This window comes from Sitophilus oryzae, unplaced genomic scaffold (assembly GCF_002938485.1).
Source record: "Sitophilus oryzae breed Bouriz unplaced genomic scaffold, Soryzae_2.0 scaffold_1396_pilon_pilon, whole genome shotgun sequence".
Lineage (NCBI taxonomy): Eukaryota > Metazoa > Arthropoda > Insecta > Coleoptera > Curculionidae > Sitophilus > Sitophilus oryzae.
The window spans coordinates 8793114-8808205 of record NW_022146055.1 but is presented as its reverse complement, the minus strand read 5'-3'; the positions used below and the strand labels follow the sequence as shown (position 1 = coordinate 8808205).

The window sequence follows — 15092 nt, the reverse complement described above, 5'->3', positions numbered from 1 at the left end:
ATGTGTTATTTTCTATCGATCCCTCCTGGGTATTTTTTTACTTTATTCAAAAAAAATTAAAAATCAAAAGTTGTAGTCATTTCCTGTGAAACAGGAAGTGACCGAAAACAGTTGAATACTTCAATCAATCCTAAGTTATGTCATATACTAACACAACAAATCTTGTTTTTTAACTGAAAAAATAAAAAGTTATAGGGGTGAACCACTTTTGAGACGCACCCGGTCTCACTAACCCTGGTCATTTTATTTCCGTGGTCTGCATCTTAATGCAGTCAATAGAGATAAATATATACGTCCAGTTGACAGACAGAGAGACAAAATAAAAAGCGGCATACAGTGTTGTCGGTTCGTGCGTGAAATAACATAATAAACGAAGATAACATATCTATGCTATTTAATTAATTATTTATTTTTGACTTTAGTTACTAAGGTGCTAAACTAACAACTATGATTGTCAGTAGTTTCACCAACGACAGAACGTAGATCTGAGGCCGAGACTTAGGCCCGCATTTATAGTCGCGTCTCTAACTGGGTCTCCGAAAAGACAAATAAAATAACAGGCCTATTAGACGCGTGTATACGGACGACGAAACGTAAGCCTGTTAGTAAGCCTTGGATTTTTGTCTGTCTTTTGAGTTTGAAGTCGCGTTTTGAGACTAGACTATAAAAATACGGGCCTTAATAAGAATGTATTACAGCTGTAGTAAAACGAGCAACTAATTGTGGAAATTAAAGATAATAGAAATTAAAGCCTAGATGCAACATTTTTCGTAAACGCTTAATTGGGCTTAATTGAAATTTTGACGCAAAATCCGGCAATACCGCATAGAAGAAGTGTATCATATTTTTCTCTTTTTAACATATTTGATTATTCATTAAACTGTCTCCATCACTGTCTTAATCTTGATTTTCATGCATCCGTTTATACGTTGATACGATGGTCCGACGGTGCTCTGATTGGTCATAGCGTTTTCGCGCCACTTTTCATCCGTAAATATTTTACTTCAGGACCCGTTCATACGATAACGGACGTTTTGATACTTTTTTTGGCAAATTTAATCTAACCTTAATAAAAATATAAGTAAAATAGCAAAATCGTTATGGAAACGAAAATATAAAATAACACCAACGTATATCCGATAAACGGAGGCATGAAAATGCAATAATTTTAAAAACTGCGTTATTTTCTAACCAATCAAAGTCTTTAATATTCTACCAATAAAATTAATATCGTATCAACGTATCGTCGGACAACGGATGCATGAAAATCAAGCTTTACACGTTAAAATCCAGGCCATGCTTCTGTGATGACCAAATCTGTAACTCTAATCTGGACCTCTATAGAAGAGAATTGCGTTTTAAGTCGGCGTAATGTAGTAGCGTTTGTTTATAAACTATTTCTTCCTATTTTTTTTAATTTCTCGTCATAATTTGGAAGTTTTAAATTGTACAGGGTGTGTGTTCATTATCTGGTTTGTTTTGTAAACCACATGGCGTCAACACATGCTCTAGATCTTACTGTTTATATGTGTATCAAAGATATTAATATAATTATCCCTTTATTATTTTTAATCATAGTATTTTAAAATAATGGTATGCAATTTTAGGTGCTATGGCGAACGTCGTGGATATTGCCCCTAATTTTGCCGGTCCAGTATTAGCGTTTGCTCAAACTATTCATATGTCTGCCAGTTTCCTAAGCCCCTTAGCAAACTTTCACGTGTTAACCGGACAAGAACATTTAATGTCCGCATGGAGAACGGTGTTCTATGTTGCCTGTTTTGTTGCCTGTGCCACTTACATCTTTTATCAAATTTGGGGCACTGGAGAGGTAAGTTTTTAGTAGTGATGGGATAACTCGAGCGAAAATTCGCTCGAGTACTCAATTATTGAAATAACCGACATCGCTCGATTATGAACGAGCGATGCAAGTAACGAGTTATGAGCGACGAACGCAAGCGATCCTAGAATTAAATAAATTGAAATCCGATTTTAATGTGACATACTCGATAAAAAGCCGAGGGAATTTTCTACATATATTGCAGGTAGCAAATTTATACAACGTTATCCGTTGCGTATCTGAGGGACAACATTTTACGACCTATATCGACAATGGTTGGAAATAAACTAAATCAAGCGAACAAGCGAATCGCTTGCTACTTGCCATTCATCGCCGATGGAATATGTGCCATGCGCACGCAACCTACTGCTTGGCGCTTGGCGTTAACGAGTATTTACAACAAGCGACGGACGAAAAACTGTATTTTTAAATATGAGCGATATTTTGCTCGAGCGATCGCTCGGTTATTGCAATCGTTTGAAACTCGAGTACTCGATTATTGAAATTAATCGGTTTTTCCCATCACTAGTTTTTAATGCATATCTTAATAATTTTCACGTGTTTGTCAACTTGGTAGTGAGTTATGACAAATTATTAATACGTTGCTTGCCCCTTTGAACAAAGAATTTCTGATTATACTAATCTTAGGTTTACTTCCATCATAAGTATATTAAGATATATTTAATTGTTTAGTTTCCTTTTTCAACATAAAATTAAATTATGAATAATTCTTTATGATAATTTTAGATTAAAATTCAATGTCTTTAAGTTCTACAAAATATATATATAGATTAATATAAATTTACTATATGATTCGTCTTTCGAATTACTAGAGAAAATACTAAAAAATATGTTTTAAAAATGACTACAACAAAAATTAACTTAACAACTACCTTACAACTAATATGTTTTAAAGATACTAAACAACAATAAATTTATAAACAAAACTTATAATAATATACTACGACCTATTGCCAAGAACGAAAAGAAAACATATACAGGGTGAGTCTTAAATAAGTGCAAATATTTTCAGGGTTGGTAGATCTCGATAAAAGAAACATATTTTCTCGTTACCGTTTTTCAAGCAAGTCCAAAATAACCGAGTTATTTTACTTTGAAAATTACTAAAAAATATATTTGCAAATTAAATTTATTTTGTGAAACTTATAATCGTGTTTCTGAGGTCGAAATACACTACCTCTAAAAATATTTGCACTTATTTTAGACTCACCCTGTATTATATAATATATATGTATCGAGGGGTGTCTCACTTGGGTAAAAAATGTACATGTACTGCCAAAATATAATTTTGTTGCCAAGCGACTGCCAATGACTGCGAAGAAGACTGCCTATGACTGCCATGTAATTATTATAAGCGACTGCCGCAAGACTGCCAATGACTGCCGGCGACTGCCAAGAAAATGTACATGTAATTCCAATAGTGAGACACCCCTCGATATGTATATACAGGATCCGGCAATAGTGCGTCTGGCATCTGTAGCTCCTAGAATAAAAAACCTAAAGTATGTACTAGGATGTATTTCATGAAAATATTTTAACTTCTATAGGGTGGCCCGAAAATGTGTGAGCGGATCAGGATGATTTTTTTTAATGCAATACCCTGTATGTTATTGCATTTTTGGTTTCCTTTCACATCACTTTACATAATACTAAGATATGAGTAAATATATTTTGATAGTTTCAGAGATATTAATAAATGAACAAAAAATAAATATATTTCAGCCTTTCTTAAAAAAATTATTAAAAATACAAGAACTGTCTTGAAATCAAAACTTTATTAGGTATTTACTTTAGATGGTCCGTACTTAACTTTGCTATAAATATGGTAATGGTAAATCATACAGATGTTCAAAATTCTACGCCAAACTTTTTAAAATATAAAATAATTTTTCTTGATTTTTTTAAATGAAACACCCTGTATATCATTTTTTCAGTAGATGGAGAATTAAAAAATGATTTTTTTTTTGTATTTAGAGTGTTTAAATTTTTTTAACAGTTTTGCAGATATTCGCGGTTTTATATTTCATAAGGCATTTTCCACAGTAAATTTTTATCAAAGCCACCGTCTCGTATTTTACCGTTGAACGAGCCATATGGAATAATAATAATAATAATAATAGTGTCTTTATTAATATTCAAAGGAAAAATGTAACAAAAAATTCAACAAGATGGCGGCGTTCATTTACCATGCTCTTCTACGCAACCATCAATTAATTTCAGAATAATACTGCGTGTATCTGCGAAACCATTAAAAATAATTTTGAAATACTTTAATACAAAAAAAATCATTTTTTAATTCTCGATCTAATATATAAAATAATATAAGGGTGTTCCATTAAAAAAATATATATTTTAGAAAATTTGGCGTAGTAAATACATAATATAGTTTTGATTTCAGGACAGTTCTTGTTTAGGACGTATTTGTAATAATTTTTTTAAAGAAGTTTCAAAAATATATATACAGGGTGGCGCACCTCATTCGCCTCGGTTGATTATACGAAAACGGAAAGATGTAGAAACAAAATATTTTATGGGTATATGTGGGGAGACAATATGCACAATTTAAAATTATTTTAAAATATACAGGGTGTTTCAAAACTAAGATCCGTACCAAAGTTATATTTTTTCTTATGGAACACCCAGTATTTTATTTCATTTTTGATTCTTCGGCCCAAAAAAGGCATTTATTATAAGGGTTAAATATGTTTAAAATCTTTAGTTTTTGAGTTATTTAAAGATATTTAAATTTGCATGCTACCATAGAATCAACTATTAAGACCCTGTACATTACTTTTCAGAATTAATTCTTATGCTGAGTTTAAAGGTAGAGAAATAAACTTTACTGAAAAATGGTATCGGTTCCTTAAATTTATACAGGGCTATCAAAAGTTGCTGATCTATTTTAAGGATATATTTTATAGAAAAACTACGTTATTTCAAATGCAACACCCTGTATGTTTTTAAATAAATCGAAGCTGATTCAAATGCTCTTTCAAACTATATTAGGGTTTCCTATACCTATCTAGCTCAGATTATGAATAAAAAGCGATTTTTAAATAAAATTGCAATCAAGATGGCTGGTGTCGCCATGGCAATTTTCTAGTGACAGTTAGTAACTATTTTCAAAGTCGACATTAGTTTATGGACATTATTATTTATAATTTATAACAGTTTACTTAAATTTACCTACAATAGTTTAATAAGTAAGTATTCATTATTTTATCTAGAAAACTAAAGCAGTATCTGCTGTCGGAACGAATAGATATGTTACTAGTGATATTATTTTGTGAGGAAAATTGCTTCTTGGCCTCAAGGGCTTATGCTCAAAGATATCCAAATAGGAATCTTCCTGATAAGCGTTTCTTTGAAAAACTTCTTGTCCTATTTCGCAGAGCTGGTAGTGTGGTTTATAAAATACCTATTAGGCAGAAACCTGTCGTTGGAAGTGAATAAAATGAATTTGCCGTAATTGGCTATTTTATAGAAAATTCATATATCTACAAGTCATCGTAAAATAATTCAAAGAACTACTTCTTCGTTTTTCTTGATACAATAATATACACATATTTAATAAATATTATTTATTAAACTATTGTAGGTAAATTAAATAAAAGTCAACTGGTATAAATTTAAATAAGTCCATAAACTAATTTCGATTTTGAAAATAGCTACAAACTGTCACTAGAAACTTGCCATGACAACACTAGCCATCTTGATTACAATTTTATTGAAAAATCGCTTTTTATTCAAAATCTGAGCCAGATAGGTATAGGAAACTCTAATGTAGTTTGAAAGAGCATTTAAATCTGCCTCCAGTTATTTAAAAAAATACATAATGTTGCATTTGAAATAACGAAGTTTTTATGTAAAATAAATATTTAAAATAGACCAGCAATTTTTGATACCCCTGTATACATTTAAGGAAGGAATATCACTTTTCTGTAAAGTTTATTTCTCTACCTTTAAACTCAGCACAAGAACTAATTCTGAAAAGTAATGTACAGGGTGTTAATAATCTATTCTATTGTAGCATGCAAATTTAAATATCTTTAAATATTTCAAAAACCAAAGATTTTAAACATATTTAACCCTTATAATAAATACCTTTTTTTCGGCCGAAGAATCCAAAAATTAAATAAAATACCGGGTGTTCCATAAGAAAAAATATAACTTTGGTATGGATCTTAGTTCTGAAACACCCTGTACATTTCAAAATAATTTTAAATTGTGCACCTCCCCACATATACCCATAAAATATTTTGTTTCTACATCTTTCCGTTTTCGTATAATCAACCGAGGCGAATGAGGTGCGCCAGCCTGTATATTTTTTTACTTACTTATTAATATCTCTGAAATTATCGAAATATATTTATTCGTATTTAGGAATATGTAAAGTGATCTGAAAGCAAGCCAAAAATACAATAGTATACAGGGTGTTCAATTAAAAAAAGCATCCGATCCACTCACTTTTTTGAGCCACTCTATAGAAGTTAAAATATTTTCCTGAAATACATCCTCGTACATACTTTAGGTTTGCACTTAAACAAAATCCCCAATTTTTTTATTCTAGGAGCTACTACAGATATCCAACGCACTATTGCCGGACCCTGTATAATTTATTTAAGAAATATATCTGTTCAATCAGTATTCGGTACGAGAGCTAGCAACGTCGGAAAAACAAATACTTTAAGACGTCTGGCTCTTTGATATATCTTTTACTATGCTCTCTAGAACAGCATGCGGCCCGTCTGGCTGCCGGTAAACGTTGCGTTCTCTACTGCGCATTGAAAGAAGATCCTATATTTTTATTAGACCTTTAAATTCTAGTATTGAATATAAATCGAACATGTCTCCATAGCGCAGTGCGTAGAGTTTCCGACCACGAACCGATGATTCAGAGTTCGAATCCGGATCAAGGCAAAAACTTTTTTATTTTATTTTCGTTTATATTCTGATAGTAAAGAATTAAATATTTGTTTTTTTAATCACCAGGATTATTTAATACTTTACTATCAGAATATAAACGAAAATAAAATAAAAAAGTCTTTCCCTGACCGGGATTCGAACTCATCATCGGTTCGTGGTCGGAAACTCTACGCACTGCGCTGTGGAGACATGTTCGATTTATATTCAATACTAGAATTTATAGGACTAAATTAATAAAAAATATAGGATCTTCTTCCGATGCGCAGTAGTGAACGCAACGGGTATCGGCAGCCAGACGGGCCGCATGCTGTTCCAGAGAGCATAGTAAAAGATATATCAAAGAGCCAGTCGTCTTAAAATACTTTCTCGAAAACGTTGCTAGCTCTTAGACTATTACGAGTACAAATTGCTGCGATGTTTCTTTGGAGTTAGTAAAATATATTTTTTTAAATATTAAATTTCTAATTATTTATAAATTTATAAAAAAATTGTATGTATATCTATAAAATAATTTTGCAGACTCAGGCATGGAACTTTAATACTGATCAGCCTATCGACACTAAAGAAGTAGAGGAACTTATGATCAGATCTACACACAAAGAAGAAATTATAAATGGCAGTAATTACAGTAACAATATAATACGAGAAACAACTGATATAAATGGCATACAAAAAGACGACGTTAAAATTTAAATTAGTAAAGATCGAATGAAGTTACTTATATTTTACAGGGTTTATATATTTTCCAGAAACTTAATTTTATTTCTGTATTTGTATATATCTTATAACGCCATAACTATGTTCACGCTAAGAAGTGATAACGAATTCGATTAATAAGATATATATAATCAGTATTAACAACAGAAAATTGTTATATCTTATTAATAATCTCTCTTTTTTATATATTTAAATTATACAGGGTTGTTCACCACATGCGACACGGAGTATTGTAGCTAAACGATTAGATTTTTACAAATTGTAAGTTTTGGGTTCGTTGAAGGACTATTAGAGCTACAATTTAAAAATATTTTTACAATATATAGAGTGTCCCAAATAAGTAAAAAATATTATAGTTGTATTTTTTTAAATAGAACACCCTGTATATTATTCTATTTTTAGATTATACTATTAAAATAAAGGTAAATTTGATTAAGGTTTATCATACTTAAATCTTACCGTTTTTGAAATATTTTCAAATTTATGAAATTGCAGTAAAAATTTTAAGGCCTCATTTCTCCAAGGGTAAGTTTTTAGTACTAAATATTTACTGAAGATTATTTATTGATCAGATATTGTGTTGCAATAATAAAAATTTTACTGCCTTATACAGAGGGTCCAAAAATTTATATTAAATAATTACTAGCTTTAAACGGCAATAACTTGTTTAATTTAAATGGAACACCCTATATATTTTACGTGAATCAGATGCACAATGTAATTGTCTATTAAATTATATTATACCATTTTTTACCCATCTTTTCAATTTTGCGTAGAAAATGCATTTTCTAATAATTTAGACCTCATTTATCACTATACCCATGGAATATTGACATTTTAGATCATTTTTAAAAACGTAACAAATTTTCCGAGCGGTCAACCACCATGTTAAAAAATGTACAATGATTTCCATATTTGGCAATCACTCATCACTTATTCCCATGTATTCCCAAGTATTGCCACTGATTTCCACTAATTGCCAAGTATTTTTATATGATTCCCAGTTTTTAAACGATTCCCATGTGATTCCCGATTGATTACCTGATTTCCTCGCTGATTTTCTAAGCAATCACTTGATACCCAGCCAATTTAATTACGAAAACAATGTTTAAGTGTTTATTTTCGTTTTATTGTGATCGGAAAATATGTACTAGCCGCATCTAGCAAAAAAATGAATATTTTAAAACATCAGAAATTTTAAAAAATATTTCTTCATTACGCCATAAGCAATAATAAGCATGGTTTCTTAGAGATTTCATTATATTTCATTATAAATTTCAAGTTATAATAATTAAAATACACATATCTACCTACATTTAATGCTAAAAAATGAAACAAAATATGATGAATTGAAACTAAGAAAATCATTATGAATGACATGCGAGATACATTAACTAAGTAAAACTGAAACATACGTAATAGGCTTGTAAGTTAAACATAATAAAAAAAAAACATTGTACTAAAAATATTGAGGCAGGTACCTACTGCAATAGGAACATGGCATTAAAAATACATTGGCTAAAAGAAACTATAGGTAATAAAAATATTATTACCTATTTAAAAAAAGAACGAAACTGATAAATAGTATCTAAATAGATAAATTATTAATATTTAAAATCTTTGTATTTTTTGTTTATGGCAACCAAATCGTTTATCTTTATAGTAAACCGATCACAGCCCCATAATGTGATAGGTCCATGAAAAATGAAACGTGGATGAACTTCTTGTATATCGTATTTTTTGGGCCATTTAAAAATATCCTTGTCCTGTTGTAAAAATTTAATTTAAAATTTTTCTGATTTACAGTTAATTACTAGCCTTAGATACCATTGCGTGTCATAGTACACAGCATAATATGAGTCTAAGCTAATGGACTCGATAATGGACAATTTAGTCTTAATCGAGGTCTTAATCAAAAACACCCTCTCCACCCCTTACTTCTTAAAACTGCATGTTTGTATCTGTTTTGATAAGAAAATTATGAACTTACCCCCTTTACACCCTTCACCCACCTACACTCATTTTCGTTGATTAAATTGCGAGTTAAATTGTATTTTCGCCAGATCAAATCATCAATCTGAATACCGCCTATTCATATTTGATTTGGTTCCAAAATTGTGAATTTCCCCCCTTCACATTCACACTCACCCTCTTTTTTTTCATTAAATTATATTTTTACCACATAAAATCATGAATCTGAAACTGCAAGGTCGTATAATTTTTTAGAGATTTTACCCCTTTTACACCCCTTACCTACCCCTACACCGTTTTTTTATAAAAATTTCTTGTTATCAAATCAAAACATAAATCTGAACACCGCATATTTGTATCAGTTTTCACTACAAAATTCTGAATTTACCCCCTTTACACCCCTCACCCTCCCCTGTATTTCCGATTTTTTTTTATTGATTTTTGAAGATTGAGTTCATAAAACATAAAATCCCCGATAAAATCATAAAATCTGAAAACCGCATGTTTGTATCTGTTTTGGTGCCAAAGTTATGAATTTACCCCCTTTACACCCCTTAACCACCCCCATTACACTTAATCCCCATTTTTTTTCATAATAATGTATTGTCATCAGACTTACATTACTGTGCCAAATTTCATTAAAATCGGTTCATGGGAAGTGTGTCAAAAATGAATCGCAAGATTTGACAGACAGCCCAATCAGACAATACAAGTTAAATTAAATCGTTTAATCGAGCGTTTAATAATAACAATATGTCGTGACAATCATAAAGATACTTTTAACTCTTGGTGTTCTTATATTATTTGAATTTTATGATGATAATAATACAGCTATTTTAATTTAATTACATATTTTTTTATCAATTAGCTACTTTTGAAAATTCATTTTTGTTTAATCTGAACGCACCCAAAAATCAAAATTGACAAATAAAATTTAACCTTATTACCGAGCTTGTTACCATCTGGCTCAATGACTAAAGAATATAAGGACATGTAACGTCCATATATACGGGCTACAACAGAATTTGTGACCTTAGACGCCATTCTTTTGATGGCAAACAATGAGTCATCATTGTCAGCGACAATTTTAGCGATTTTTAATAGTTTGTGTGTAGTGAACTTTGTATAAACTTTATTACAATGGTGATTAGTTGTTCAGCTTTCAAGTGTAAAAGCAGCAGCGATAAGAAAGAGCCAGGAGTTACGTTTCATAAGTAAATAAACAGTCAGCTCCACCTTTTTAGCGTGTTTTAGTTTTCTTATTGAATTCGATAATTATTTTTCTGATATTATATGTACTTGATGTGTGCTATACGTTGATACTAGTTTTGTACCTTTTGTTAACATTTTAATACATTTTTTTCGTAATTAATTAGTATGATACCATAGTATACACCATAGGCGTAGTCAAAACATTTATCAAAAGTATAAATATCTGAAATATCTCTTCAAGCTGCTATGTTAAGAAAAATATGTGCCACGGCACTGTTTGGAAGTATGGTAACAATTTGGTCTCGGTTGTTATTAGTCCTTGTATTCTTTAGTCAGTGTTGAATACAATATTTTATACACAATACACAATTTATCAGTGGCGGTTCGTTTAATACACCTAATGATTAAAAACGCACACAGAAAAAGTAAAATTGTTTTATTCATAAACGTTTTTGTCTCGATAGAAGATAAAATCAGAATAAATATATCAGATCGCTCAAATATGACAACATTGTCAAAACACGAAATACTTTTTTTCCTACTAATTTATCTATATAGGGAAATTAAAACAACTTTGGGTGCACGTCATCAATGACACCATGCGTCGTCTTATGGAGTTTGCTGGTGGTCGTATTATGATGTGCAACCAAATTTATTTTAATTTCCCTTTACTTGTTATCACGAGTCGCCACTGCACTTTATATGACACTATATAACGCAATGACTAAAGAAGACAAGGACATGTAACGCCCATATACAGGCTGCAGCAGAATTTCTGACGTTAGACGCCATTTTATTGGTGTCAACGAATGAGTCATCAGCTGGTTATCAACGACCATTTTAGCTATGATATGATATGACCGATACTTTAGACACCAAGTAAAGATTAAAATTAGTTGAATTTTTAAATAATAAATATTATACAAGCAACGAAGTATATTAAATAATATTAATAAAGTACAGAGTAGAGTACCTACTTATCTTACTGCTTTAGCAAAAGTTTTACGGGCCTGAACACTTTCTAATCACAATAAGTAGGTAAAATACGTCTACTGGATTTGTGTCTATGAAAGGAATGCGGACAAAAAACATTTAAATAAACAGCAATATATCTTATACGTCGACTTGACGAGTATGTCACCGCAAATCGCTCCGCCCACTTATTTTATTGGCTACTTGCAAATTTGTCGAATTGTTATTGATGGGACGCGTCGTCTAATTTTTTACGAAAAACATCGAGAGGATATCGTTTCCCCTCTCACGGATACCCCGTAGCTACAGAACGGACAGACGTACTGTATACATGCGAACGGGGACGCCGCGTCGTGAAAAACTTTTGTATAATGACATGTGATTTCTAGGTTAGGACGAGGTGATTCCCAACGATTACCACATCATTCCCAGCGATTGCCAGTTGATTCCTAGGTGATTCCCAGGGATTCCCATGTGATTCCCAGGTATTCCCAGGTGATTCTCAGGGATTTCCATGTATTCCCAGTTGATTGCCATGTTATTCCCAGGAAAATGTACAATGATTTCCACTAGTGGTTTACCCCTCGAAATTTTCAATGAGTACAGATACTAATATTGTCGATATAGTTTGCTTATTTCATTAAAAAATAAAAAAACTGTTTAAATATTTTTGTTAAAGAGGACCAATTAATATGATCCCAGTATTCAAACTACACTGATTGACTGTTTACTTTGATTAATAATAATTGCTCCAAATACTCAAAACTGAATTTTGTGTGTGTATTAAACAGTGTGGTAATAAGTAACACCTTATAAATTTTATTACATTTTTTGACGAATGCTTATTTATATACAGAGACGTTCATTTTTATAACTTATTAATATATTGATTTTTCTGAGCCAAAACCACATTTATTTAGAATACTTTATTAATTAAAACAATTTAAAAGTATGTAATTAACTAATTTTTGGTCGGAAATAATGGTATATTTAATTGGTATACTCTTTTACAAATATTTAAATAGTTCTTTTTTGTATACCAATGGGCTTGCAATATTTACCACCTGTACATTTTGTACATGTATGTTGCTTTTAAAAAAGTCTGAATGTCTGAATCCATGGCTATAGTGATAAATGAGGTCTCAATTATAAGAAAATGCATTTTCTACGAAAACTTGAAGAGATAGGTAAAAAATTGTATAATAAAATATGATAGACAATTAAATTGCGCATATGATTCACGTAAAATATACAGGGCATTCCATTTAACTTAAACAAGTTATTGCCGTTTAAAGCTAGTAATTATTTAATATAAATTTTTGGACACTCTATATAAGGTAGTAAAATTTTTATTATTGCAACACAATATCTGATCAATAAATAATATTCAGTAAATATTTAGTATTAAAAACTTTGATACCCTTGGAGAAATGAGGCCTTAAAATTTTTACTTCAATTTCATAAAATTGAAAATATTTCAAAAACGGTAAGGTTTAAGTATGATAAACCTTAATCAAATTTACCTTTATTTCAATCGTAGAATCCAAAAATAGAATAATATACAGGGTGTTCCGTTAAAAAAATACAACTATATTATTTTTTACTTATTTGGGACACTCTATCTTGTAAAAATCTAATCGTTTAGCTACAATACTCCGTATCGTATGTGGTGAACAACCCTGTATAAGACATTGTATATTAATTTTTCAAGAACGTTACAAAATGGGTATAAGAATATATATACAATTTTATATTTGTATATTATATTATATCACTGTAGTTTATTAATATGTTGCACATTATTTTAAATTTATTGTGATATGTATGGCTTTAGTGATAGATACCGTCTGCCATACAAAAATAGTGTTAAGCACTTTAACATAATTAAATTAAAATTCAAATTCTATTTTTATTTAACATAATATTATCTAGAAACTTGAAAAATAGATAGTTTTCAAATATCTTATAAAGTCTGCCCAACCAATCAAGGAAGATTTTGACAAACAATATCCAAGAAATACAATTTACATGAGAAAATGTCAAACGCAACTGTCACTGTCAGGGATTCTTTTTTTGGACAGACTATTCCTACTTAATTTTTTCTAGTGTCATTAAGCACAAGAAAACTTAATTTTATGTATGTTTGACAGAAAATATGTTCCTATTTAAGGTGTTGTTAATAAACATTAGTGCTGTATTATTTTGTGTAGGTTTTTCTGTAATTTTGTGTTAATTTTTTTATACATTCTTCTCTGGTTCTCATAGGATAAGAAATGTTTTTTATAATAGATTTTTTATATTTTTTGCTAAAAGTCTACTTTAACTATCTGATAGGGTAGTTAGAAAATAACTGTGAAGATACAAACTTTGTTTACTTATATTTTAGCTGATAGAGATATCAGAGTAAGTAAACCGACGAGTAGCGACAGTCCGGTTTTTAATTTTTATTGCGTCTGCGCAAATAGGTAGTCTATCTGTCATATGAACAAGCGAAGTTGCCACTGTTGCCATTTATCAAGTATCTCTATATAATCTATTTCAAGTACGTACGCCTCAGGCAATAAATTTTCCTAAATAATTTTTTTAATTATTTATTAGCGCTGTAACATATTTTATTAGATTCTTATTAATTATATCATTATATTCCAAAAAATATTATCAATACTTAATTCCACTTCAAATTATGACCAGTGTATACCATGTTTATAGGACCACTTCGTAAGTTGAGCAGTTAAATAGGTAGTATATCTGTCAAACACGTCAAAAGAGAGAGAAAGAAAATTTGGTCCCACCACATAAGCACCACATCAAAAGAGCCTACGGTTTCTGTCGCTACTTGTCGAAACCTCAATCTGAAATGTAGACTTTCTTTAAGATATTAAAAAATGAATTTAATGTTAACAACACTACCCTTTTCTTAAACGCGCTCCACACTATTCGCGAAATAGCACGCAGTATGCCAAGGTCGAATAGTCAAGGAGGTTATTCCGCATTTCCTCGTGTAATGAAATCTTGGCATATACTTCGTGCTATTTCGCGAATAGTGTAGAGCGCGTTTTAGAGTTTTATCGTTACATTCTTTATTAAAGGCGAGATTGACATTAAAAGTGATTTTATTCAAGTAAGTTTGTAAGAAACTTAATTTTCAGGGCATTATTTTAGTATATAATTTTATAAGGAGCTAATTTTTACGAAATATATTGCGAAATATGAGACAATGGCGGGGTCGCGCATTGGAGCAAAAAGCAATACCAGCAAGACGGGATATTATCAGTTATTTGCAATGTACTAAACACCAAATGTTTTCGCGCCCACTGAAGCAACGCGATATTGTCTTCGGACAGAAGATCAACATCTTTAGAATGTTGTCAATAGGGAATAATATCGCGTGTTGCTGATTGCTTATTGCCTGTTGCTTCAGCGTGCGACCCCG

The 15092-nt window shown here is 30.8% G+C and overlaps 1 protein-coding gene across 3 annotated transcripts in view; it reads left to right on the top strand.

Annotated features, from left to right (window-relative positions):
- LOC115875993 (sialin) overlaps window positions 1-7734 on the top strand; it is a 92801-nt gene extending 85067 nt beyond the window's left edge. For all 3 annotated transcript variants that reach the window (XM_030891637.1, XM_030891638.1, XM_030891636.1), the window contains exons 10-11: window positions 1608-1831; window positions 7307-7734. In XM_030891637.1, coding sequence (XP_030747497.1) covers window positions 1608-1831; window positions 7307-7480 — 398 coding nt within the window. In that variant the 3' untranslated portion in view covers window positions 7481-7734. The remainder of the gene's footprint in view (window positions 1-1607; window positions 1832-7306) is intronic.
- Window positions 7735-15092: the final 7358 nt, after the last annotated feature.